Here is a 24,058-nt window from a genome sequence, read left to right as displayed (position 1 = left end):
AGCCAGCTGAAAGGACACAGTGGGAGGGGTCTGCGTGAGGACACGATGGGTTTGGGGCCGCCTCCTGCCCCTATGAGCCATGGGCTTGTTTATGCAGCCACCGGCAGCTCAGCCGATGGCGATGGCTGCGCTCAGCTCAGGAGAGGAAACCCCCTGAGCCGGGACCCTCGGCTGACACACTGCTGTCCCTATGCACAGCTCAGGAGGCCACACTGGGGCCCTTCACAAAAAGCAGCCCTGTGACATGGGGGGCTCCCAGCAGCCCCATCCCGCCCCTCCGGGCTCTGCCTTCACCACTGTTGGGCAGTGATGAACGGCAAGTGTTTGGGGGTGGGGAACGGGCTCTTGCTGGCTCAGAAAATGACCCCGTGCAGATGCCAGCCCTGCACCTCCAGCCTCACCACTCCACAGGCTTCTTCCTCATTTTCACCCACTTCTGTTCCGGGAGCGCCTTGTGTTCCTCACTGGTCAGACTGGAACGGGCAGGCAAGGGCAGTTCAGCAAATCCCACTGGAAGCGGGAAAGGAGAGACCTTGTCAGAAGAGCATCGCTGTGACGCTGCCGGCCTCAGTGACGCACAGGGGTGCTCAGACCTCTTCCCAAAACCTCTGAGAGGGCCGTTCTGCTCCCCTCACAGCCACCATTTCCAGAGGCCTGGCACCCTCCCCAACACGGGTGCTTGATGGACTCCTCTGCAAACGCCCTAATAGCGTCAGGGTTTGGCAAGAGGAGCTGGGTAATGCCGGTGAGGTGACAGAGGCTCTTTGCGGAGTGAGGACAGCCCCTTGGGTCCACACCCCCTGCTGTACCCAGGGATGGGCGTGATGGGCGCATCCCGTCCTAGGGCTCAGTTCTTGTGAAGCCAGCCTTAGGAGAAAAGGCTCTGCCCAGCTGGTGGGAAGCTTTGACGCAGGGCAGAGCCTTTTGACAGTCCCCACCGGGGATTTTCCCAGCGGATCACAGAAGCTGGTTGCCCACACTATGGAAACGAGCTGGGAGCTGCTTTACCTTCCATGTCTTGCCCGAGAGGTGGCAAACCCCCTTTTTTCTTCCACTTGTCCTCACCAGGGACTTTTCTCCAGGCCTTCAGAGGGCGCCTGGCCCTTGGTTTGGGCACAACCTCCAGTTCAAACCTGGAGACAAAGAGACACCACCAGCGTGAGCCACGGCACCACCAGCCCTTGCACTTGCTCACAGGCAGGTTTTGGCACGGTTGTAAAGGCCGTTGTTTTCCCAAATGGACTCTGCCTCATCCCCTAGGACTGTCCTGGGCAATGGGATCACGCAGAGAAGGTGTCCCCGCAGCAGGACTCGCGTGCTCACAAGGACAAATGCTGCCAAACCGCAGCTGAGCAGCCGCCTTGGCCAGAGGCTAAAGCTGCCAACGTACTCACTCACTCGGGAAAGACGATGACGCGGCCGGCGAAAGTCAGGGAAGCAATGGGCACCATCGGAGACAGCACCATGTCCAGCAGCTGGGGAAGCTGCAATGGAGGAACATGGAGATGGCAGGACATCCTCAACATGACCAAGGCACCCAGCAGTGGAGGAGTTCAGGGCAGCAAGAGCTGGTGGAATCGTGCTGACGCCTGGCCTCAGCAGCTGGCCATGTCGCGGTGGGCCACACGCAAGCAGTGCTGGGGAACCGCTGTGGGTCTGCCCAAGAGGTGGGGAAACCAGAACGCTCACCTTGAATGCAGCGCTTTCGAGGACCTTCTTCCCAGTAATCCTCTCCAGGAAGTCATAGTAGAACCTCATCTGCACCCTGCTGCCTTCGATGAGGAGCACCCCCACATCCCTCAGGACAAGGGCGACGTTCTCCCCCTTCCCCAGGCAGTGAGAGAGGAGGGACGTGGTGCCTAGGATGCAGCCATCCACTTTTTGCCGGGACACAGAGGCATCCCTGGCCACCTTGGCATATTTCAGAGGCTCCAGCACCTTATTGCCTGGAAAACCACATGAGAGGGATGGAGGCGCTCACCCACTGGCCTTTCCGCAGGCGTTTCCCAAGGGCTGCTTATTGCAGTCACCGCCCAGAAGGGCCCCGTGTTTGGACGTGCTCCGCAGAGGGGGCAGTTTGCTTTCAGAAAAGGGATGCGATACCCCCCTTCACCGCGACCGTGCAGCCCGCCAGTGTTTAATGCGCCGTCTTACCAGGCAGGTCGTCCCTATTGTCCATGAGATTGTGGACAACTGCAAGGTTCCTGGCCAGGCGAAACACGGGCCTCTGGAGAATCACGACCTTGTTCCCAACCTGGGTCCGTGTGGGGAGCACATCGAAGCAGCCGAGGGTGGGAATTCGCAGCACCTGTGAGTGGAAGAGAAGGGAAAAGCTGAAGCGGGAGGAGTGGCTGGAGGGAAGAGCTGCGGGTGGCCCTGACCAGGGATGGTGCTTTGGCCCAGCCCCTGCCGGCTCCTGCTCTTCAGAGACATGAGCCAGGCCAGTGGGGAGAGCTTTAAGGAGGAGCTGCTGAGTCCTCTCCCTCTGCCTTCCCCCTCGAAAGGAGCAGTGCTGGAGTCAGGGCAGAGGCAGCCGGAGGGCATGCAGGGGTCTCCAGTGACCGGGATCAGGCCTGTGGTACAATGCCACCTCCCAGAGGTGGTCCCAGCCTTGCACGAGCCCTGTGTCTCCATTGGTGGGGACTTTTGGGGTGGGTTTCCTGCTTTCTGAGGAGGGGAAGAGTAACTGCAGGCCATGCCTCAGGGCCATGGGGACTCCCCACTTCTCTGGGTGGGTGAGGAGGATGCGGGTGTCGCCCCACCTGGAGCAGCAGGAGCTGTTCTTGAACGTAGCCAGCCACAGCGTCCCAGATGGCTGTTTGCTCTGGAAAGCAAAGGAAAATCAGGTCATGCTCTGTGCCTTCCACCTCTCATGCTTCCAACATTCCCTGAGCTGTGGCGCAGAGGCAGATGCAAAGTGTCACTGCCATCTCCAGCCCCAAATGGAAATCCTCTTCTGGTGCCTTCCTTGGAAGAGTCTTGGGCTGCTACCCGGGACTTCGGTTCCTTCCACAGGAGGCCAGAAGACTCCAGGAGATTGCTGGAAGGAGTCTCGGGGAGCTACGGGGCATGGTCCTGACTCCATCGTACGTAGAACTCCTCCAGTAGCTGCCTTGGATGAGGCTGGTGCTGCCTACCGAGACTTCAGCTACCTCTACAGGATGATGCCAGAAGACTCTGGGAGAGTCCTGGGAAGAGACCCGGGGAGCTCCCGAGCATGGCTCTGCCTCCAGCACATACAAAAGTCCTCGGGTAGCTGCCTTGGGGGAGTCTGGGGCTGCTCCTGGGACTTTGGCTGCCTTTGACAGGAGGCCAAAAGTCTCCCGGAGGCGCCTGGCAGGAACCCCGGGCAGCTGCCAGGCATGGGCCTGCCTGCAGCGGCTCCCTCCCCTCAGGGCTTTCCCGCCTCTCTGAGGCGGGAAAATTCCCAGAGTCAGGAAAATTCCCTTCCCGAACTATCCTATCAGCCAGTCTTTCTAGTACGAGAGCGTGTTGCCTTTGTGCATAGATCTCTTGGTCGACAGCTTGGGCTGCAGTGTCGCGAGGTACTGGAATGTGGCTGCGGGCTCTGGGGTTGTTGGTGCTGAAGGAAAACAAAGGAAAGGACAGCCCAGCCCTGGAAAGAAGGACTGTGCTTGGTGGAAGCTGAGAGCTGACCACGAAGGATAAAGGAGAGCCCTGGATGATGCCACCAGTGCCATCCAAAGCACCTGCCGAAGCCAGAGGCCTGAGCCTGCCCTCTCAGCTGCGCTGAAAGGCAGGATGCTTACTGCAGTCCCACTTGCTTAGGAGAATGAACACGGCCTAAGACGAGGATCAGGCTTCAGACCATCTCAGTATGCCCTTGTAGCCTCGGAACATGTAGTTAGGCTTTAAAAATGAGGATTTAGAGCCCCAAAATGAGGCTTCGGGCCCTAAAGATGAGGGTTTGGACCCGACAAAAGAGGCTTTAAATCCTCACCAATAATGAGCCCCTGCAATGAGGCTTCCAGCCCTTCAAAGTAGGCCTTAGGCCTGAAAGAGTTAAACCCCAAAATGCAAATCTGGACCATAAAAATGAGTATTTGGACCCTCCAAATGAGGCTTTGGCCCTTCGAAATGTGTCTTTGTACTCTCCAAAGAAAGCTGGGGGCCCTAAAACTGAGGATTTGCTCTTTCACTCAGGGCTTAGACCCTCCAAATGAGCATTTAGGCTGTCAAAATGAGGCTTGAGGCCCTTAGAATGAGGGGAGAGGTCCTAAAAATGAGGCTTTGGGCCCTAAAAATGAGACTGGTAGACAGAAATTGTGGCCTTAAACTCTACATGTGAGGCTTTGGATGCTAAAACGTAAGCTTTGGACCCTAGAAAGGAGGCTTAGAACCCTAAAAAGGAGGCGTTGGGCTCTAAAAATGAGACCTTGGACCTTCAAAATTTGGGATCAGAAACAACAAGCAAGGATTTGGAGAATAAAATGAGATTTTGGACTCTCAAAGAAAGATCTGGGTCTTATCACTGAGGCTTTGGAGCCTGCAGATAAAGCTTCGGACCCTAAAGGCGAGCCTTTGTTCCCTAAGAAGAGGGTTTAGACCCTACGAATCAGTATTTGGCCCCTCCAAATGAGGCTTTGGGCCTTCGAAATGAGGCTTTGGACCACATCAGTGAGACTTTGGTAACGTAATACGAGAGTCTGGATCTAAAAATGAGGATTTGGACTCTGAAAACGAGAGTTTGGATCGTACAGCTGAGGCTTTGCACAGTCACTTGTGGCTTTGTAGCCTAAAAATGAGGCTTTGGGCTGGGAAATGAGGCTTTGTGTCCTATAAGAAGGATTTAAACCCTGTAAATGCAGCTATGGATCCTAATCATGAGGGGTTGCGTCATATAAATGGGAGCTTTGACTCTCAAAACCTGACTTTGTAAACTGAAACCGAGGCTTTGGACCCTAAAAATGAGTCTTGGTAGCCAAACGTGAGGGCTACGACCTTACAGCATGAAGCTTTGGACCCCAGAAAGGAGGGTCCCTCTGAGCCCTGTAACGGAGGGTTTATAAACTAAAATGAGGACTTGGCAACCTGAAACTGAGGCTTTGGCCCTGCAACCTTGGTGTCAGGCTGCATTTCAGGCTTTTGACCTAAAATGAAGGTTCAGACCCTAAAAATGAGGCTTTGAAATCCATAAATGAGAGTTGGGGCCCTCAAAATTCAGGTTTGGAAAACAAAAATGAGGCTTTGGACCTTCAAAAGGAGGCTTTGGTCATTAAAAAGTCGATGCCCCAAGCATGTCCGTGTTTAAGAGGCATTTCGACAATGCCCTTAGTAACGCACTTTAACTTGGTCAGCCCCGAATGGGTCAGGCAGTTGGACTAGATGATCGTTGTAGGTCCCTTCCAACTGAAATAGTCTCATCTCGTCTCGCCTCATCTCATCTCGTCTCTTCCCTTCTCTTCTCTTCTAAAAAAATGAGGCTTTGGCCCCTCAAAATTACAAACTGGATCCTCAAACTTAGGCTATGGGAAAATGAGGCCTTGAGAGAGCTAAACTGAGGGTTTGGACCCAAAACGGAGGGTTTGGACCTTAAAAATGAGGCTTGCATCTTGAAAATGAGTGTTTGGGCTTTAAAACCGTGGGGTTGGATCTTAAAAATGAGTATTTTGACACTACGAGGCTTTGGACCCTGACAATGACGATTTAGGCTCTAAATGGAGGCTTTGGGGCCCTGAAGTAGGTTTTTGTGCCTTCAAGATGCAGCTTTGGACTCCAAGAAATGAGGCTTTGTGCCGTAAACATGGGGGCTGGGGCTCCAAAAAGAGAATGTGGGCCTTAGAAAGGAGGGCTTTTTCACCCAAAGAGTGGACGGATGTTGTAGGCAGAGGGGCAAGACTTTGGGGGTGTTCATCCCTCAGTTGGGCATGTCCTTGAGCGGCCTGATGGGACCTGCTCTGAGCACAGGCTTGGGCTGGAAACCTCTCGATGTCCCCTCCGCCCAGAACGATTCCATGATTTGATCATTGCCCTCAGCAGAAAGACCTGATGTCACAAGCTCAGCTGGACAGGGTGACACGCTACAGACTCCCCGGTGAGACACAACTCAGCCCAACACTGAGCTCCTGGTTCTGAGTGGATCTCTCCATTTTGGCACATCAGCAAGATACTCAAATTCCCAGCCTGGCAAATTCCCTCGGATCTCTTGCACACTGGTTAATAACAATAATAACAGCAACAACAATAATAATAACGATGATGACGATGATAAAATAATATCCAAAATAAGGGATGGGCAATGCAGTTGCTCACCACCCGCCGAGCGATGCCCAGGCGGTTCCCAAGCACCAGCCCCTCGGCCAGCTTTCCCCAAGTTTTATACTGAGCGTGACATCCTACGGTATGGAGTAGCCCTTTGGCCAGTTTGGGTCAGCTGTCCTGCCTGTGCCCCCTCCCAGCTTCTTGGGCATCTCCAGCCTTCTCAGTTGGTAAAGCAGAAGCAGCTGCAAAGTCCTGGATTTACTCGAAGCACTACTTAGCAACAACTAACACATCGGTGCGTTATCAACATGATTCTCATCCTAAAGCCAAACCACAGCACTGTACCAGCTCCCAGGAAGAAAATTCACTCCGTCCCAGGCAAAACCAGGACAGCCAGATGCTCCCTCCCTTCCGGGGCAGGAACAGACAACCGAGCCCTCAGTGTGGCCTCTAGGAGAGGGAAAGAACCATGATTACCGCCGCCGGCCCCAGGCTGGAGCCCCTCCTGCTGCAGGAGCTCCTGCAGACACCGCTCCTTCCCTGCGATGCTGCTGACGGCCCCCGTGTTCACGGAGGATCGAGCGCGCCCCAGGCCCAGCTCGCTGCTGCCAGGACAGGCCGTGGGGGCCTGGGGCTGCGGGACAGGCCTCAGGGGAGGTGCTGGGGCCAGGGCAGCTGCAGGGGCCGAGCGGGGCCAGGGCGGATCCAGGGGGCTCTGGGAGTCAGGCTGCCCGGTGCCTGTGCCCGGGGGGGTCTGTCTCCATCTCCTTCCCCTCCCCAGCTCTCGGGTCACTCCCGGGGCTGCCCCAGCTGGGACCGGCTCCAGCTTGGAGCTACCCCTGCCACCCCGGGGGGCCAGCAGGCAGGAGTCACCCCGAAACCTGCCCATGGGCCTCACTCACCCCACGGGCAGCCCCAGCCCTCGCCTCAGCTGGTCTGCAGCTAGAGCAGAGACTGCACCACCCAAGGCCAACATGGCCAGCAGGCAGCCCCACGCCCCAGGACGGCAGCTCCCGGCATGGCCCGGGGCACTCCTGCCCTGCTGTCTGACCCTGCGGGGACACTGTCCCCCTGCCCCGGCTGGGCCCCATCCCTCTGCAGGCCCCCCGGGGCTGACCAGGGCCCAGAGCCCCGGTGGAGCAGGGAGGAGGAGGAGGAGAGAGGGACAGAGTGGCAGAGAGAGGTGGGGCAGGGCGGTGGGGTAGCCGGAGAGGGACAAGAGCAGGACAGAGGGACGAGGAGACAGACAGAGGGACAGGAGACGGACAGAGGGACAGGAGAACGGGATGGGGCTGGGCAGGGAGTGGAGGAAGGAAAAATGCTGGTGAGGAGCATGCAGAGGGATGGATCGGGAAAGAGCTGGAGGGGAAGGGCCAGTGGGGTGCAGGAGGAAAAACAGGGATAAGCAGCAGGACAGAGGGAGAGAGGGAGAAGAAGGGCAGGAAGGAGGACAGAGGGATGGACAGACAGAGGCAGGGTGAGGGAGGGGGACAGAGGGTCAGAGAGACACAAAAGGCAGCAGGAGAGCGGAGTGACAGAGAAATGGCCTCCAGGGTGGAGATGGAGGAAGAGCAAAGGGAGATGGGGAGCAGCCTCGCCTTTCCCCTCCAGGGACGTTCCGTTCTTCACAACACTGCTCCAAGTGCCTGCTTGCCCTCTCTTGCCCCAGAAAGCAGGTTCCTTTCCATAGCGGCCATGGAAAAGGTCCCTTGCATGGAAAGGGTCCCGAGGGAAGGTCCCTCCGATGGCCCCACTTCCAGGACCATGCTGGGCCGATCTCAGAGCCATCGCCAATGGTAAAAAACCCTTCTCCCCCATTCCGGTGAAGGACCGTTACGAACAATTACAAAAGTCAACACCCTTTTGCAGCTTCTCCTTTGTGGTTTTATTCATCTCTTTCCCGAGCTCCTGGGGTCCCAAAGACAGATGGGTTTCTGCAAAAGAAGAGAGACTCTTCTAAAACAATCCCACAGGTTTTGGGAGGAGCGCCTTGCCCACACGCAGACCCCCTGGATGGCTTCAGGTCAGGACATTGAGGGGAGGGCAGCTGTTTCTCTCCCTCCCTTTACCCCTTCTCTGCAGCCTCTCCAGCAGCAGCGGTTTGCTCCCAAGCTGTGCCAGACCCACCCAAAAAGCCTTTCTCTTCCCACCGGGGATCTAAAGGAGCAACGAGCTGGGAAGAAACAGTCCCCTCTCTGGCCCAGAGCAGCCTTGCCGTGAGTTAGGCCTTCCAAACATGGCCGAAGAACATGGCCTTGTGTGTTTCCTGAGGCTAGAGAAGAGAGGCCACCCCTGGAAAATGAGTACCTCGCCCCTGGGGATGGAAGAGCCCAAGGTGGCAGCTTAGCCATGACGTCCGTCAGACCTAAGGGCTCTTGAAAAGTCCCCACGGTCCCTCCAGCTCTGCATTTCGACAAGGAAACAGCACCCAAGAACGACGCAGATTCGAATCACGTACCTCTTTTGCCACCTCGCGTGGTGCTGCCTCTGCTCCGGGCACCCCAAGCCCTGATCGCTCTGGCCAGGGCCACTCCATCCTGGAGCCCACTGATGCATTGGTGGCACCAAAAGGGAGGGCTCAAAGATGTATCCCGCCAATATGGTCTTCTGTGGTTCTTTCAGCACTGACCAGAACATCTCAGGCCTTGATTTTAGCAATTGTGCTGTCTCAGGTCCGGGTGGCTGGGGAATGTAGACCTTGTAGGTGGGCTCCTCAGGCATCCTGGCCTCAGAGCTTGTTGACGGTAATTTGCTTCTGACAGGGACTTTTTTTTCTCCTTGTTCTCTTCCTCTGCGCCTCCGAGGTTTCGCTGCCTGTGCTCGCCTCTGCTTTGATGCTCGGCCTTTGGGTGCGGGTTTGCCCTTGGGTTGGCTGGTCACAGGCTGCTTTTTTCCAGCGGAGGCCGCAGAGATTGCTGGTAGCCAGCTGAAAGGACACAGTGGGAGGGGTCTGCGTGAGGACACGATGGGTTTGGGGCCGCCTCCTGCCCCTATGAGCCATGGGCTTGTTTATGCAGCCACCGGCAGCTCAGCCGATGGCGATGGCTGCGCTCAGCTCAGGAGAGGAAACCCCCTGAGCCGGGACCCTCGGCTGACACACTGCTGTCCCTATGCACAGCTCAGGAGGCCACACTGGGGCCCTTCACAAAAAGCAGCCCTGTGACATGGGGGGCTCCCAGCAGCCCCATCCCGCCCCTCCGGGCTCTGCCTTCACCACTGTTGGGCAGTGATGAACGGCAAGTGTTTGGGGGTGGGGAACGGGCTCTTGCTGGCTCAGAAAATGACCCCGTGCAGATGCCAGCCCTGCACCTCCAGCCTCACCACTCCACAGGCTTCTTCCTCATTTTCACCCACTTCTGTTCCGGGAGCGCCTTGTGTTCCTCACTGGTCAGACTGGAACGGGCAGGCAAGGGCAGTTCAGCAAATCCCACTGGAAGCGGGAAAGGAGAGACCTTGTCAGAAGAGCATCGCTGTGACGCTGCCGGCCTCAGTGACGCACAGGGGTGCTCAGACCTCTTCCCAAAACCTCTGAGAGGGCCGTTCTGCTCCCCTCACAGCCACCATTTCCAGAGGCCTGGCACCCTCCCCAACACGGGTGCTTGATGGACTCCTCTGCAAACGCCCTAATAGCGTCAGGGTTTGGCAAGAGGAGCTGGGTAATGCCGGTGAGGTGACAGAGGCTCTTTGCGGAGTGAGGACAGCCCCTTGGGTCCACACCCCTGCTGTACCCAGGGATGGGCGTGATGGGCGCATCCCGTCCTAGGGCTCAGTTCTTGTGAAGCCAGCCTTAGGAGAAAAGGCTCTGCCCAGCTGGTGGGAAGCTTTGACGCAGGGCAGAGCCTTTTGACAGTCCCCACCGGGGATTTTCCCAGCGGATCACAGAAGCTGGTTGCCCACACTATGGAAACGAGCTGGGAGCTGCTTTACCTTCCATGTCTTGCCCGAGAGGTGGCAAACCCCCTTTTTTCTTCCACTTGTCCTCACCAGGGACTTTTCTCCAGGCCTTCAGAGGGCGCCTGGCCCTTGGTTTGGGCACAACCTCCAGTTCAAACCTGGAGACAAAGAGACACCACCAGCGTGAGCCACGGCACCACCAGCCCTTGCACTTGCTCACAGGCAGGTTTTGGCACGGTTGTAAAGGCCGTTGTTTTCCCAAATGGACTCTGCCTCATCCCCTAGGACTGTCCTGGGCAATGGGATCACGCAGAGAAGGTGTCCCCGCAGCAGGACTCGCGTGCTCACAAGGACAAATGCTGCCAAACCGCAGCTGAGCAGCCGCCTTGGCCAGAGGCTAAAGCTGCCAACGTACTCACTCACTCGGGAAAGACGATGACGCGGCCGGCGAAAGTCAGGGAAGCAATGGGCACCATCGGAGACAGCACCATGTCCAGCAGCTGGGGAAGCTGCAATGGAGGAACATGGAGATGGCAGGACATCCTCAACATGACCAAGGCACCCAGCAGTGGAGGAGTTCAGGGCAGCAAGAGCTGGTGGAATCGTGCTGACGCCTGGCCTCAGCAGCTGGCCATGTCGCGGTGGGCCACACGCAAGCAGTGCTGGGGAACCGCTGTGGGTCTGCCCAAGAGGTGGGGAAACCAGAACGCTCACCTTGAATGCAGCGCTTTCGAGGACCTTCTTCCCAGTAATCCTCTCCAGGAAGTCATAGTAGAACCTCATCTGCACCCTGCTGCCTTCGATGAGGAGCACCCCCACATCCCTCAGGACAAGGGCGACGTTCTCCCCCTTCCCCAGGCAGTGAGAGAGGAGGGACGTGGTGCCTAGGATGCAGCCATCCACTTTTTGCCGGGACACAGAGGCATCCCTGGCCACCTTGGCATATTTCAGAGGCTCCAGCACCTTATTGCCTGGAAAACCACATGAGAGGGATGGAGGCGCTCACCCACTGGCCTTTCCGCAGGCGTTTCCCAAGGGCTGCTTATTGCAGTCACCGCCCAGAAGGGCCCCGTGTTTGGACGTGCTCCGCAGAGGGGGCAGTTTGCTTTCAGAAAAGGGATGCGATACCCCCCTTCACCGCGACCGTGCAGCCCGCCAGTGTTTAATGCGCCGTCTTACCAGGCAGGTCGTCCCTATTGTCCATGAGATTGTGGACAACTGCAAGGTTCCTGGCCAGGCGAAACACGGGCCTCTGGAGAATCACGACCTTGTTCCCAACCTGGGTCCGTGTGGGGAGCACATCGAAGCAGCCGAGGGTGGGAATTCGCGCCCCCTGTGAGTGGAAGAGAAGGGAAAAGCTGAAGCGGGAGGAGTGGCTGGAGGGAAGAGCTGCGGGTGGCCCTGACCAGGGATGGTGCTTTGGCCCAGCCCCTGCCGGCTCCTGCTCTTCAGAGACATGAGCCAGGCCAGTGGGGAGAGCTTTAAGGAGGAGCTGCTGAGTCCTCTCCCTCTGCCTTCCCCCTCGAAAGGAGCAGTGCTGGAGTCAGGGCAGAGGCAGCCGGAGGGCATGCAGGGGTCTCCAGTGACCGGGATCAGGCCTGTGGTACAATGCCACCTCCCAGAGGTGGTCCCAGCCTTGCACGAGCCCTGTGTCTCCATTGGTGGGGACTTTTGGGGTGGGTTTCCTGCTTTCTGAGGAGGGGAAGAGTAACTGCAGGCCATGCCTCAGGGCCATGGGGACTCCCCACTTCTCTGGGTGGGTGAGGAGGATGCGGGTGTCGCCCCACCTGGAGCAGCAGGAGCTGTTCTTGAACGTAGCCAGCCACAGCGTCCCAGATGGCTGTTTGCTCTGGAAAGCAAAGGAAAATCAGGTCATGCTCTGTGCCTTCCACCTCTCATGCTTCCAACATTCCCTGAGCTGTGGCGCAGAGGCAGATGCAAAGTGTCACTGCCATCTCCAGCCCCAAATGGAAATCCTCTTCTGGTGCCTTCCTTGGAAGAGTCTTGGGCTGCTACCCGGGACTTCGGTTCCTTCCACAGGAGGCCAGAAGACTCCAGGAGATTGCTGGAAGGAGTCTCGGGGAGCTACGGGGCATGGTCCTGACTCCATCGTACGTAGAACTCCTCCAGTAGCTGCCTTGGATGAGGCTGGTGCTGCCTACCGAGACTTCAGCTACCTCTACAGGATGATGCCAGAAGACTCTGGGAGAGTCCTGGGAAGAGACCCGGGGAGCTCCCGAGCATGGCTCTGCCTCCAGCACATACAAAAGTCCTCGGGTAGCTGCCTTGGGGGAGTCTGGGGCTGCTCCTGGGACTTTGGCTGCCTTTGACAGGAGGCCAAAAGTCTCCCGGAGGCGCCTGGCAGGAACCCCGGGCAGCTGCCAGGCATGGGCCTGCCTGCAGCGGCTCCCTCCCCTCAGGGCTTTCCCGCCTCTCTGAGGCGGGAAAATTCCCAGAGTCAGGAAAATTCCCTTCCCGAACTATCCTATCAGCCAGTCTTTCTAGTACGAGAGCGTGTTGCCTTTGTGCATAGATCTCTTGGTCGACAGCTTGGGCTGCAGTGTCGCGAGGTACTGGAATGTGGCTGCGGGCTCTGGGGTTGTTGGTGCTGAAGGAAAACAAAGGAAAGGACAGCCCAGCCCTGGAAAGAAGGACTGTGCTTGGTGGAAGCTGAGAGCTGACCACGAAGGATAAAGGAGAGCCCTGGATGATGCCACCAGTGCCATCCAAAGCACCTGCCGAAGCCAGAGGCCTGAGCCTGCCCTCTCAGCTGCGCTGAAAGGCAGGATGCTTACTGCAGTCCCACTTGCTTAGGAGAATGAACACGGCCTAAGACGAGGATCAGGCTTCAGACCATCTCAGTATGCCCTTGTAGCCTCGGAACATGTAGTTAGGCTTTAAAAATGAGGATTTAGAGCCCCAAAATGAGGCTTCGGGCCCTAAAGATGAGGGTTTGGACCCGACAAAAGAGGCTTTAAATCCTCACCAATAATGAGCCCCTGCAATGAGGCTTCCAGCCCTTCAAAGTAGGCCTTAGGCCTGAAAGAGTTAAACCCCAAAATGCAAATCTGGACCATAAAAATGAGTATTTGGACCCTCCAAATGAGGCTTTGGCCCTTCGAAATGTGTCTTTGTACTCTCCAAAGAAAGCTGGGGGCCCTAAAACTGAGGATTTGCTCTTTCACTCAGGGCTTAGACCCTCCAAATGAGCATTTAGGCTGTCAAAATGAGGCTTGAGGCCCTTAGAATGAGGGGAGAGGTCCTAAAAATGAGGCTTTGGGCCCTAAAAATGAGACTGGTAGACAGAAATTGTGGCCTTAAACTCTACATGTGAGGCTTTGGATGCTAAAACGTAAGCTTTGGACCCTAGAAAGGAGGCTTAGAACCCTAAAAAGGAGGCGTTGGGCTCTAAAAATGAGACCTTGGACCTTCAAAATTTGGGATCAGAAACAACAAGCAAGGATTTGGAGAATAAAATGAGATTTTGGACTCTCAAAGAAAGATCTGGGTCTTATCACTGAGGCTTTGGAGCCTGCAGATAAAGCTTCGGACCCTAAAGGCGAGCCTTTGTTCCCTAAGAAGAGGGTTTAGACCCTACGAATCAGTATTTGGCCCCTCCAAATGAGGCTTTGGGCCTTCGAAATGAGGCTTTGGACCACATCAGTGAGACTTTGGTAACGTAATACGAGAGTCTGGATCTAAAAATGAGGATTTGGACTCTGAAAACGAGAGTTTGGATCGTACAGCTGAGGCTTTGCACAGTCACTTGTGGCTTTGTAGCCTAAAAATGAGGCTTTGGGCTGGGAAATGAGGCTTTGTGTCCTATAAGAAGGATTTAAACCCTGTAAATGCAGCTATGGATCCTAATCATGAGGGGTTGCGTCATATAAATGGGAGCTTTGACTCTCAAAACCTGACTTTGTAAACTGAAACCGAGGCTTTGGACCCTAAAAATGAGTCTTGGTAGCCAAACGTGAGGGCTACGACCTTACAGCATGAAGCTTTGGACCCCAGAAAGGAGGGTCCCTCTGAGCCCTGTAACGGAGGGTTTATAAACTAAAATGAGGACTTGGCAACCTGAAACTGAGGCTTTGGCCCTGCAACCTTGGTGTCAGGCTGCATTTCAGGCTTTTGACCTAAAATGAAGGTTCAGACCCTAAAAATGAGGCTTTGAAATCCATAAATGAGAGTTGGGGCCCTCAAAATTCAGGTTTGGAAAACAAAAATGAGGCTTTGGACCTTCAAAAGGAGGCTTTGGTCATTAAAAAGTCGATGCCCCAAGCATGTCCGTGTTTAAGAGGCATTTCGACAATGCCCTTAGTAACGCACTTTAACTTGGTCAGCCCCGAATGGGTCAGGCAGTTGGACTAGATGATCGTTGTAGGTCCCTTCCAACTGAAATAGTCTCATCTCGTCTCGCCTCATCTCATCTCGTCTCTTCCCTTCTCTTCTCTTCTAAAAAAATGAGGCTTTGGCCCCTCAAAATTACAAACTGGATCCTCAAACTTAGGCTATGGGAAAATGAGGCCTTGAGAGAGCTAAACTGAGGGTTTGGACCCAAAACGGAGGGTTTGGACCTTAAAAATGAGGCTTGCATCTTGAAAATGAGTGTTTGGGCTTTAAAACCGTGGGGTTGGATCTTAAAAATGAGTATTTTGACACTACGAGGCTTTGGACCCTGACAATGACGATTTAGGCTCTAAATGGAGGCTTTGGGGCCCTGAAGTAGGTTTTTGTGCCTTCAAGATGCAGCTTTGGACTCCAAGAAATGAGGCTTTGTGCCGTAAACATGGGGGCTGGGGCTCCAAAAAGAGAATGTGGGCCTTAGAAAGGAGGGCTTTTTCACCCAAAGAGTGGACGGATGTTGTAGGCAGAGGGGCAAGACTTTGGGGGTGTTCATCCCTCAGTTGGGCATGTCCTTGAGCGGCCTGATGGGACCTGCTCTGAGCACAGGCTTGGGCTGGAAACCTCTCGATGTCCCCTCCGCCCAGAACGATTCCATGATTTGATCATTGCCCTCAGCAGAAAGACCTGATGTCACAAGCTCAGCTGGACAGGGTGACACGCTACAGACTCCCCGGTGAGACACAACTCAGCCCAACACTGAGCTCCTGGTTCTGAGTGGATCTCTCCATTTTGGCACATCAGCAAGATACTCAAATTCCCAGCCTGGCAAATTCCCTCGGATCTCTTGCACACTGGTTAATAACAATAATAACAGCAACAACAACAATAATAACGATGATGACGATGATAAAATAATATCCAAAATAAGGGATGGGCAATGCAGTTGCTCACCACCCGCCGAGCGATGCCCAGGCGGTTCCCAAGCACCAGCCCCTCGGCCAGCTTTCCCCAAGTTTTATACTGAGCGTGACATCCTACGGTATGGAGTAGCCCTTTGGCCAGTTTGGGTCAGCTGTCCTGCCTGTGCCCCCTCCCAGCTTCTTGGGCATCTCCAGCCTTCTCAGTTGGTAAAGCAGAAGCAGCTGCAAAGTCCTGGATTTACTCGAAGCACTACTTAGCAACAACTAACACATCGGTGCGTTATCAACATGATTCTCATCCTAAAGCCAAACCACAGCACTGTACCAGCTCCCAGGAAGAAAATTCACTCCGTCCCAGGCAAAACCAGGACAGCCAGATGCTCCCTCCCTTCCGGGGCAGGAACAGACAACCGAGCCCTCAGTGTGGCCTCTAGGAGAGGGAAAGAACCATGATTACCGCCGCCGGCCCCAGGCTGGAGCCCCTCCTGCTGCAGGAGCTCCTGCAGACACCGCTCCTTCCCTGCGATGCTGCTGACGGCCCCCGTGTTCACGGAGGATCGAGCGCGCCCCAGGCCCAGCTCGCTGCTGCCAGGACAGGCCGTGGGGGCCTGGGGCTGCGGGACAGGCCTCAGGGGAGGTGCTGGGGCCAGGGCAGCTGCAGGGGCCGAGCGGGGCCAGGGCGGATCCAGGGGGCTCTGGGAGTCAGGCTGCCCGGTGCCTGTGCCCGGGGGGTCTGTCTCCATCTCCTTCCCCTCCCCAGCTCTCGGGTCACTCCCGGGGCTGCCCCAGCTGGGCCCCGCTCCAGCTGGGAGCTACCCCTGCCACCGCGGCGGGCCAGCAGGCAGGAGTCACCCCGAAACCTGCCCATGGGCCTCACTCACCCCACGGGCAGCCCCAGCCCTCGCCTCAGCTGGTCTGCAGCTAGAGCAGAGACTGCACCACCCAAGGCCAACATGGCCAGCAGGCAGCCCCACGCCCCAGGACGGCAGCTCCCGGCATGGCCCGGGGCACTCCTGCCCTGCTGTCTGACCCTGCGGGGACACTGTCCCCCTGCCCCGGCTGGGCCCCATCCCTCTGCAGGCCCCCCGGGGCTGACCAGGGCCCAGAGCCCCGGTGGAGCAGGGAGGAGGAGGAGGAGAGAGGGACAGAGTGGCAGAGAGAGGTGGGGCAGGGCGGTGGGGTAGCCGGAGAGGGACAAGAGCAGGACAGAGGGACGAGGAGACAGACAGAGGGACAGGAGAACGGGATGGGGCTGGGCAGGGAGTGGAGGAAGGAAAAATGCTGGTGAGGAGCATGCAGAGGGATGGATCGGGAAAGAGCTGGAGGGGAAGGGCCAGTGGGGTGCAGGAGGAAAAACAGGGATAAGCAGCAGGACAGAGGGAGAGAGGGAGAAGAAGGGCAGGAAGGAGGACAGAGGGATGGACAGACAGAGGCAGGGTGAGGGAGGGGGACAGAGGGTCAGAGAGACACAAAAGGCAGCAGGAGAGCGGAGTGACAGAGAAATGGCCTCCAGGGTGGAGATGGAGGAAGAGCAAAGGGAGATGGGGAGCAGCCTCGCCTTTCCCCTCCAGGGACGTTCCGTTCTTCACAACACTGCTCCAAGTGCCTGCTTGCCCTCTCTTGCCCCAGAAAGCAGGTTCCTTTCCATAGCGGCCATGGAAAAGGTCCCTTGCATGGAAAGGGTCCCGGAGGGAAGGTCCCTCCGATGGCCCCACTTCCAGGACCATGCTGGGCCGATCTCAGAGCCATCGCCAATGGTAAAAAACCCTTCTCCCCCATTCCGGTGAAGGACCGTTACGAACAATTACAAAAGTCAACACCCTTTTGCAGCTTCTCCTTTGTGGTTTTATTCATCTCTTTCCCGAGCTCCTGGGGTCCCAAAGACAGATGGGTTTCTGCAAAAGAAGAGAGACTCTTCTAAAACAATCCCACAGGTTTTGGGAGGAGCGCCTTGCCCACACGCAGACCCCCTGGATGGCTTCAGGTCAGGACATTGAGGGGAGGGCAGCTGTTTCTCTCCCTCCCTTTACCCCTTCTCTGCAGCCTCTCCAGCAGCAGCGGTTTGCTCCCAAGCTGTGCCAGACCCACCCAAAAAGCCTTTCTCTTCCCACCGGGGATCTAAAGGAGCAACGAGCTGGGAAGAAACAGTCCCCTCTCTGGCCCAGAGCAGCCTTGCCGTGAGTTAGGCCTTCCAAACATGGCCGAAGAACATGGCCTTGTGTGTTTCCTGAGGCTAGAGAAGAGAGGCCACCCCTGGAAAATGAGTACCTCGCCCCTGGGGATGGAAGAGCCCAAGGTGGCAGCTTAGCCATGACGTCCGTCAGACCTAAGGGCTCTTGAAAAGTCCCCACGGTCCCTCCAGCTCTGCATTTCGACAAGGAAACAGCACCCAAGAACGACGCAGATTCGAATCACGTACCTCTTTTGCCACCTCGCGTGGTGCTGCCTCTGCTCCGGGCACCCCAAGCCCTGATCGCTCTGGCCAGGGCCACTCCATCCTGGAGCCCACTGATGCATTGGTGGCACCAAAAGGGAGGGCTCAAAGATGTATCCCGCCAATATGGTCTTCTGTGGTTCTTTCAGCACTGACCAGAACATCTCAGGCCTTGATTTTAGCAATTGTGCTGTCTCAGGTCCGGGTGGCTGGGGAATGTAGACCTTGTAGGTGGGCTCCTCAGGCATCCTGGCCTCAGAGCTTGTTGACGGTAATTTGCTTCTGACAGGGACTTTTTTTCTCCTTGTTCTCTTCCTCTGCGCCTCCGAGGTTTCGCTGCCTGTGCTCGCCTCTGCTTTGATGCTCGGCCTTTGGGTGCGGGTTTGCCCTTGGGTTGGCTGGTCACAGGCTGCTTTTTTCTAGCGGAGGCCGCAGAGATTGCTGGTAGCCAGCTGAAAGGACACAGTGGGAGGGGTCTGCGTGAGGACACGATGGGTTTGGGGCCGCCTCCTGGCCCTATGAGCCATGGGCTTGTTTATGCAGCCACCGGCAGCTCAGCCGATGGCGATGGCTGTGCTCAGCTCAGGAGAGGAAACCCCCTGAGCCGGGACCCTCGGCTGACACACGGCTGTCCCTATGCACAGCTCAGGAGGCCACACTGGGGCCCTTCACAAAAAGCAGCCCTGTGACATGGGGGGCTCCCAGCAGCCCCATCCCGCCCCTCCGGGCTCTGCCTTCACCACTGTTGGGCAGTGATGAACGGCAAGTGTTTGGGGGTGGGGAATGGGCTCTTGCTGGCTCAGAAAATGACCCCGTGCAGATGCCAGCCCTGCACCTCCAGCCTCACCACTCCACAGGCTTCTTCCTCGTTTTCACCCACTTCTGTTCCGGGAGCGCCTTGTGTTCCTCACTGGTCAAACTGGAACGGGCAGGCAAGGGCAGTTCAGCAAATCCCACTGGAAGCGGGAAAGGAGAGACCTTGTCAGAAGAGCATCGCTGTGACGCTGCCGGCCTCAGTGACGCACAGGGGTGCTCAGACCTCTTCCCAAAACCTCTGAGAGGGCCGTTCTGCTCCCCTCACAGCCACCATTTCCAGAGGCCTGGCACCCTCCCCAACACGGGTGCTTGATGGACTCCTCTGCAAACGCCCTAATAGCGCCAGGGTTTGGCAAGAGGAGCTGGGTAATGCCGGTGAGGTGACAGAGGCTCTTTGCGGAGTGAGGACAGCCCCTTGGGTCCACACCCCCTGCTGTACCCAGGGATGGGCGTGATGGGCGCATCCCGTCCTAGGGCTCAGTTCTTGTGAAGCCAGCCTTAGGAGAAAAGGCTCTGCCCAGCTGGTGGGAAGCTTTGACGCAGGGCAGAGCCTTTTGACAGTCCCCACCGGGGATTTTCCCAGCGGATCACAGAAGCTGGTTGCCCACACTATGGAAACGAGCTGGGAGCTGCTTTACCTTCCATGTCTTGCCCGAGAGGTGGCAAACCCCCTTTTTTCTTCCACTTGTCCTCACCAGGGACTTTTCTCCAGGCCTTCAGAGGGCGCCTGGCCCTTGGTTTGGGCACAACCTCCAGTTCAAACCTGGAGACAAAGAGACACCACCAGCGTGAGCCACGGCACCACCAGCCCTTGCACTTGCTCACAGGCAGGTTTTGGCACGGTTGTAAAGGCCGTTGTTTTCCCAAATGGACTCTGCCTCATCCCCAAGGACTGTCCTGGGCAATGGGGTCACGCAGAGAAGGAGTCCCCGCAGCAGGACTCTCGTGCTCACAAGGACAAACTGCAGCTGAGCAGCCGCCTTGGCCAGAGGCTAAAGCTGCCAACGTACTCACTCACTCGGGAAAGACGATGACGCGGCCAGCGAAAGTCAGGGAAGCAATGGGCACCATCGGAGACAGCACCATGTCCAGCAGCTGGGGAAGCTGCAATGGAGGAACATGGAGATGGCAGGACATCCTCAACATGACCAAGGCACCCAGCAGTGGAGGAGTTCAGGGCAGCAAGAGCTGGTGGAGTCGTGCTCATGCCTTGCCTCAGCAGCTGGCCATGTCGCGGTGGGCCACACGCGAGCAGTGCTGGGGAACCGCTGTGGGTCTGCCCAAGCGGTGGGGAAACCAGAACGCTCACCTTGAATGCAGCGCTTTCGAGGACCTTCTTCCCAGTAATCCTCTCCAGGAAGTCATAGTAGAACCTCATCTGCACCCTGCTGCCTTCGATGAGGAGCACCCCCACGTCCCTCAGGACAAGGGCGACGTTCTCCCCCTTCCCCAGGCAGTGAGAGAGGAGGGACGTGGTGCCTAGGATGCAGCCATCCACTTTTTGCCGGGACACAGAGGCATCCCTGGCCACCTTGGCATATTTCAGAGGCTCCAGCACCTTATTGCCTGGAAAACCACACGAGAGGGATGGAGGCGCTCACCCACTGGCCTTTCCGCAGGCGTTTCCCAAGGGCTGCTTATTGCAGTCACCGCCCAGAAAGGCCCCGTGTTTGGATGTGCTCCGCAGAGGGGGCAGTTTGCTTTCAGAAAAGGGATGCGATACCCCCCTTCACCGCAACCGTGCAGCCCGCCAGTGTTTAATGCGCCGTCTTACCAGGCAGGTCGTCCCTATTGTCCATGAGATTGTGGACAACTGCAAGGTTCCTGGCCAGGCGAAACACGGGCCTCTGGAGAATCACGACCTTGTTCCCAACCTGGGTCCGTGTGGGGAGCACATCGAAGCAGCCGAGGGTGGGAATTCGCACCCCCTGTGAGTGGAAGAGAAGGGAAGAGCTGAAGCGGGAGGAGTGGCTGGAGGGAAGAGCTGCGGGTGGCCCTGACCAGGGATGGTGCTTTGGCCCAGCCCCTGCCGGCTCCTGCTCTTCAGAGACATGAGCCAGGCCAGTGGGGAGAGCTTTAAGGAGGAGCTGCTGAGTCCTCTCCCTCTGCCTTCCCCCTCGAAAGGAGCAGTGCTGGAGTCAGGGCAGAGGCAGCCGGAGGGCATGCAGGGGTCTCCAGTGACCGGGATCAGGCCTGTGGTACAATGCCACCTCCCAGAGGTGGTCCCAGCCTTGCACGAGCCCTGTGTCTCCATTGGTGGGGACTTTTGGGGTGGGTTTCCTGCATTGCAAGGAGGGGAAGAGTAACTGCAGGCCATGCCTCAGGGCCATGGGGACTCCCCACTTCTCTGGGTGGGTGAGGAGGATGCGGGTGTCACCCCACCTGGTGCCGCAGGAGCTGTTCTTGAATGTAGCCAGCCACGGCGTCCCAGATGGCTGTTTGCTCTGGAAAGCAAAGGAAAATCAGGTCATGCTCTGTGCCTGCTGGCTCTCAACCCACCAGCTTCCCCTGAGCTGTGGCGCAGAGGCAGATGCAAAGTGTCCTTGCTGTCCCCAGCACCAGATGGAGACACCCCTGACATGGCTGCAGTGCTGAGTCTCGCCCACGCAACCCTGCCACTGTTGGTCCTGACAACGCTCCTGGAGTGCCTGGGGATGCCTGTACCTTCTGTGGTGATGCTGGGCATCATGAAGGCGTGCTCCATGCCATCCCAGAGGTGCATCTTGGTGGGCCTCACGCTGGCGGGTTGCTCCTTAGTGGCGACAGCCATGTGGGAGCTCATCCCTGCGTTCGTCCTCTGGACGCTCCTCCAGGGTGTGGGACCCACCGCCCCGTGTCCCCTTTTGTACCCTCGGGCGGCCATGTCACAGACCCAGTGTGACATCACGATGACATGGCCAGTGCTGACTCTGCTGCCCACTCTGACACAGCAGTGACCTGCTGCCCACTGTGACATGGTCAGAAGTGACCTGCTGCTCTGACATCCATCCCCTTCCTCCTGCCATGACACTGCCACAACTTTAAATGTTCTCCCAACTCCTGTTCAGGTTTTGGCTGGACACGCCGCTCATTCTCAGGCCTGACGTGTGCTGGGAGCAGGGTCATTAGGTTAATGCCTGGCTGAGACATTTGCAGGACACGATGGACAAGACAGGGTGACGGCTGTTCTGCAGCCCTTAAAACCTGCAGCTCGCTTCATTCCCGGTGAGCCTTTTGGTTTCCCCACTGCTTGCGCAGACCCACAGCGGTTCCCCAGCACTGCTTGCGTGCAGTTTGGTAGCATTTGCTCCTTGAGAACACGGGGGTCCTCCCACGGGGACACGGGCAGTGATTATCATTCCTCTCCCCAGCCTGTAAGGTGGATCTGATGGGAAAGGGAGAGGAATCTAGGGGGCCTGGACTTCTTTGCCAGGTGACCTGGACTTCTTTGCCAGGTGACCCCATTTACTAGGACGGTCCTCAGGGGTGGGGCAGAGTTGACTTGAGACAGCAACGGCCTTTACAGCAGTGCCAAAATCTGCTTGTGAGCAAGTGGCAAGGGCTGGTGGTGCCGTGGCTCACGCTGGTGGTGTCTCTTTGTCTCCAGGTTTGTGCCCAAACCAAGGGCCAGGCGCCCTCTGAAGGCCTGGAGAAAAGTCCCTGGTGAGGACAAGTGGAAGAAAAAAGGGGGTTTGCCACCTCTCGGGCAAGACATGGAAGGTAAAGCAGCTCCCAGCTCGTTTCCATAGTGCGGGCAACCAGCTTCTGTGATCCGCTGGGAAAATCCCCGGTGGGGATTGTCAAAAGGCTCTGACCTGCGTTAAAACTTCACGCCAGCTCGGCACACCCTTTTCTCCTACTGACTCGTTGTCTTCACTAAAACAGAGCCCTAGGGTGGGATGCACCCAAGGGTATGGTGGGATGATGCAATCCAAGGCCCTGTCCCCCCCTTGAGGACTTAGATCTCCAAGAGAGACTGTCACCTCAAGAGCACCAGCTCCTCTTTCCCAAATCTGCCGCCGATAGTGTGGTGGCAAAACCACATTGTGCCACAGGAAATGAGGAACTGGGAAAGAGCTCGCGTTGGGGATAGCACGAGGCCTCTGGCAGCTGTGAGGGGAGCAGAAGGGCCTCTTGGCTGTTTTGGCAAGAGGCCTGAGCACCCCTGCGTGTCAATGGGGTCAGCAGCGTCAGTGTCCTTGCTGTCCCCAGCACCAGATGGAGACACCCCTGACATGGCTGCAGTGCTGAGTCTCGCCCACGCAACCCTGCCACTGTTGGTCCTGACAACGCTCCTGGAGTGGCTGGGGATGCCTGTACCTTCTGCGGTGATGCTGGGCATCATGAAGGCGTGCTCCATGCCATCCCAGAGGTGCATCTTGGTGGGCCTCACGCTGGCGGGTTGCTCCTTAGTGGCGACAGCCATGTGGGAGCTCATCCCTGCGTTCGTCCTCTGGACGCTCCTCCAGGGTGCGGGACCCACCACCCCGTGTCCCCTTTTGTACCCTCGGGCGGCCGTGTCACCCACTGGGACCCTGCAGTGACACGGCCACTCTTGACTCTGCTGCCCACTATGACACGGCCACCAGCAACCTGCTCCCTGCTGTGACATGGCCACCACTCGCTGGCTGATCGTGGTGACGTGGCACCTACTGACCTGCTGCCCTCTGTGATGGGGCTGCCACCGCCCCTGTGTCAAGTGCCCGGTGGTGATGTGGGGCCCAGCCCATGGCTCCTTCCTCCGTGTCTGGCGTCCAGCTGACGTACACCTGGGCTGGCTCAGCCCCATCACCCTGTGCATTCTCCTGAAACCAGCAGACAGCACAGAGGGAAAATGCGTGCTCTTGTAGATCAGCCCGGCGGCATACACTCGGCCCTCTCCCAAGTGTTGTGCAAAACACTGCTTTTTGTCACAGTTGCCACAAACACCGGTGGCTCGGTCTGCAGACCCTTCGCTCACACCTGGATGCTCCGAGTGGGATGAGCCATCGGTGGCTGCGTTGGAGTGCTCCCAGCAAGGTCCCCCAGGGCCTCTTCAATACCCAGCAGGGCTAAGTTGGGACAGGGGAAATTCTGACTGCATCGAAGGAAAAAAGATGTGTCCTATGAGGATCGTGAAATGTTCCGAGAGGATGTGTGATCGCCATGATGGACATGTTGGAGCCGCAGCCAGAGCCAGCCTGTGCCACTGGCTCCAAGCAGAGCAGAGGTGGACTGGAGAGCTCCAGATTGCAGGGATTTTGCTCTTTCCTGTGTCTTTGGTGATAGAAATGGGAGGTCAAGCGTGGGGGTTTTGGAGAAAGAGGCACGCATGAGTATTGCCGTCCCAGCCCTGCATCAGCACATCAGTCTTCCTCACGCCTCCTGTGCGGAAACCCTGGCAAACAGGCATTCAGCCACTCTCTGCCCCCAAAGTTGCCCTGCACAAATGGAGGCTGTTTCTTGC

The 24,058-nt window shown here is 57.1% G+C and overlaps 3 protein-coding genes across 3 annotated transcripts; all 3 read right to left on the bottom strand.

The window, feature by feature from the left end:
* Nucleotides 1-397: 397 nt before the first annotated feature.
* LOC148051660 (coiled-coil domain-containing protein 81-like) lies at nt 398-8,943 on the bottom strand. Its single transcript, XM_087735485.1, has 8 exons — nt 8,852-8,943; nt 6,700-6,827; nt 2,763-2,824; nt 2,155-2,308; nt 1,690-1,946; nt 1,399-1,484; nt 1,009-1,133; nt 398-510 (listed from the first exon to the last, which is right to left on the bottom strand). The coding sequence occupies exons 1-8, from the start codon at nt 8,941-8,943 to the stop codon at nt 398-400; spliced, it is 1,017 nt and encodes a 338-aa protein (XP_087591611.1).
* A 596-nt stretch (nt 8,944-9,539) lies between these two features.
* LOC148051659 (coiled-coil domain-containing protein 81-like) lies at nt 9,540-18,065 on the bottom strand. Its single transcript, XM_087735484.1, has 8 exons — nt 17,974-18,065; nt 15,841-15,968; nt 11,904-11,965; nt 11,296-11,449; nt 10,831-11,087; nt 10,540-10,625; nt 10,150-10,274; nt 9,540-9,652 (listed from the first exon to the last, which is right to left on the bottom strand). Exons 1-8 carry the CDS (start codon nt 18,063-18,065, stop codon nt 9,540-9,542), a joined length of 1,017 nt encoding a protein of 338 aa, XP_087591610.1.
* Nucleotides 18,066-18,660: 595 nt separating this feature from the next.
* On the bottom strand, nt 18,661-23,050 carry LOC148051658 (coiled-coil domain-containing protein 81-like). Its single transcript, XM_087735483.1, has 7 exons — nt 22,933-23,050; nt 21,016-21,077; nt 20,408-20,561; nt 19,943-20,199; nt 19,652-19,737; nt 19,272-19,396; nt 18,661-18,773 (listed from the first exon to the last, which is right to left on the bottom strand). Exons 1-7 carry the CDS (start codon nt 23,048-23,050, stop codon nt 18,661-18,663), a joined length of 915 nt encoding a protein of 304 aa, XP_087591609.1.
* Nucleotides 23,051-24,058: the final 1,008 nt, after the last annotated feature.

This window comes from Nipponia nippon, unplaced genomic scaffold (assembly GCF_047370975.1).
Source record: "Nipponia nippon isolate SJK-2023a ecotype South Korea unplaced genomic scaffold, ASM4737097v1 scaffold_59, whole genome shotgun sequence".
Classification (NCBI taxonomy): domain Eukaryota; kingdom Metazoa; phylum Chordata; class Aves; order Pelecaniformes; family Threskiornithidae; genus Nipponia; species Nipponia nippon.
This window is presented reverse-complemented; position numbering and strand designations above follow the sequence as displayed.

What these genes read in the sequence shown, in the direction of transcription:
- LOC148051658 (XM_087735483.1), bottom strand. Translation starts at nt 23,050, where the DNA reads ATGAGCTCCCACATGGCTGTCGCCACTAAGGAGCAACCCGCCAGCGTG. An exon ending in AACAGCTCCTGCGGCACCAG is followed by an intron (nt 20,562 to 21,015) that starts GTGGGGTGACAC and finishes TTCCACTCACAG; the next exon opens with GGGGTGCGAATTCCCACCCT. An exon ending in TCGAAAGCGCTGCATTCAAG is followed by an intron (nt 19,738 to 19,942) that starts GTGAGCGTTCTG and finishes CCTCCATTGCAG; the next exon opens with CTTCCCCAGCTGCTGGACAT.
- LOC148051660 (XM_087735485.1), bottom strand. Translation starts at nt 8,943, where the DNA reads ATGCCTGAGGAGCCCACCTACAAGGTCTACATTCCCCAGCCACCCGGA. An exon ending in CCAGCCTGGGGCCGGCGGCG is followed by an intron (nt 2,825 to 6,699) that starts GTAATCATGGTT and finishes TTTGCTTTCCAG; the next exon opens with AGCAAACAGCCATCTGGGAC. An exon ending in TCTCGGGCAAGACATGGAAG is followed by an intron (nt 511 to 1,008) that starts GTAAAGCAGCTC and finishes TCCCGCTTCCAG; the next exon opens with TGGGATTTGCTGAACTGCCC.
- LOC148051659 (XM_087735484.1), bottom strand. Translation starts at nt 18,065, where the DNA reads ATGCCTGAGGAGCCCACCTACAAGGTCTACATTCCCCAGCCACCCGGA. An exon ending in TCAAGGCCTGAGATGTTCTG is followed by an intron (nt 15,969 to 17,973) that starts GTCAGTGCTGAA and finishes CTGTCCTGGCAG; the next exon opens with CAGCGAGCTGGGCCTGGGGC. An exon ending in CAATAGGGACGACCTGCCTG is followed by an intron (nt 11,088 to 11,295) that starts GTAAGACGGCGC and finishes GTGGTTTTCCAG; the next exon opens with GCAATAAGGTGCTGGAGCCT.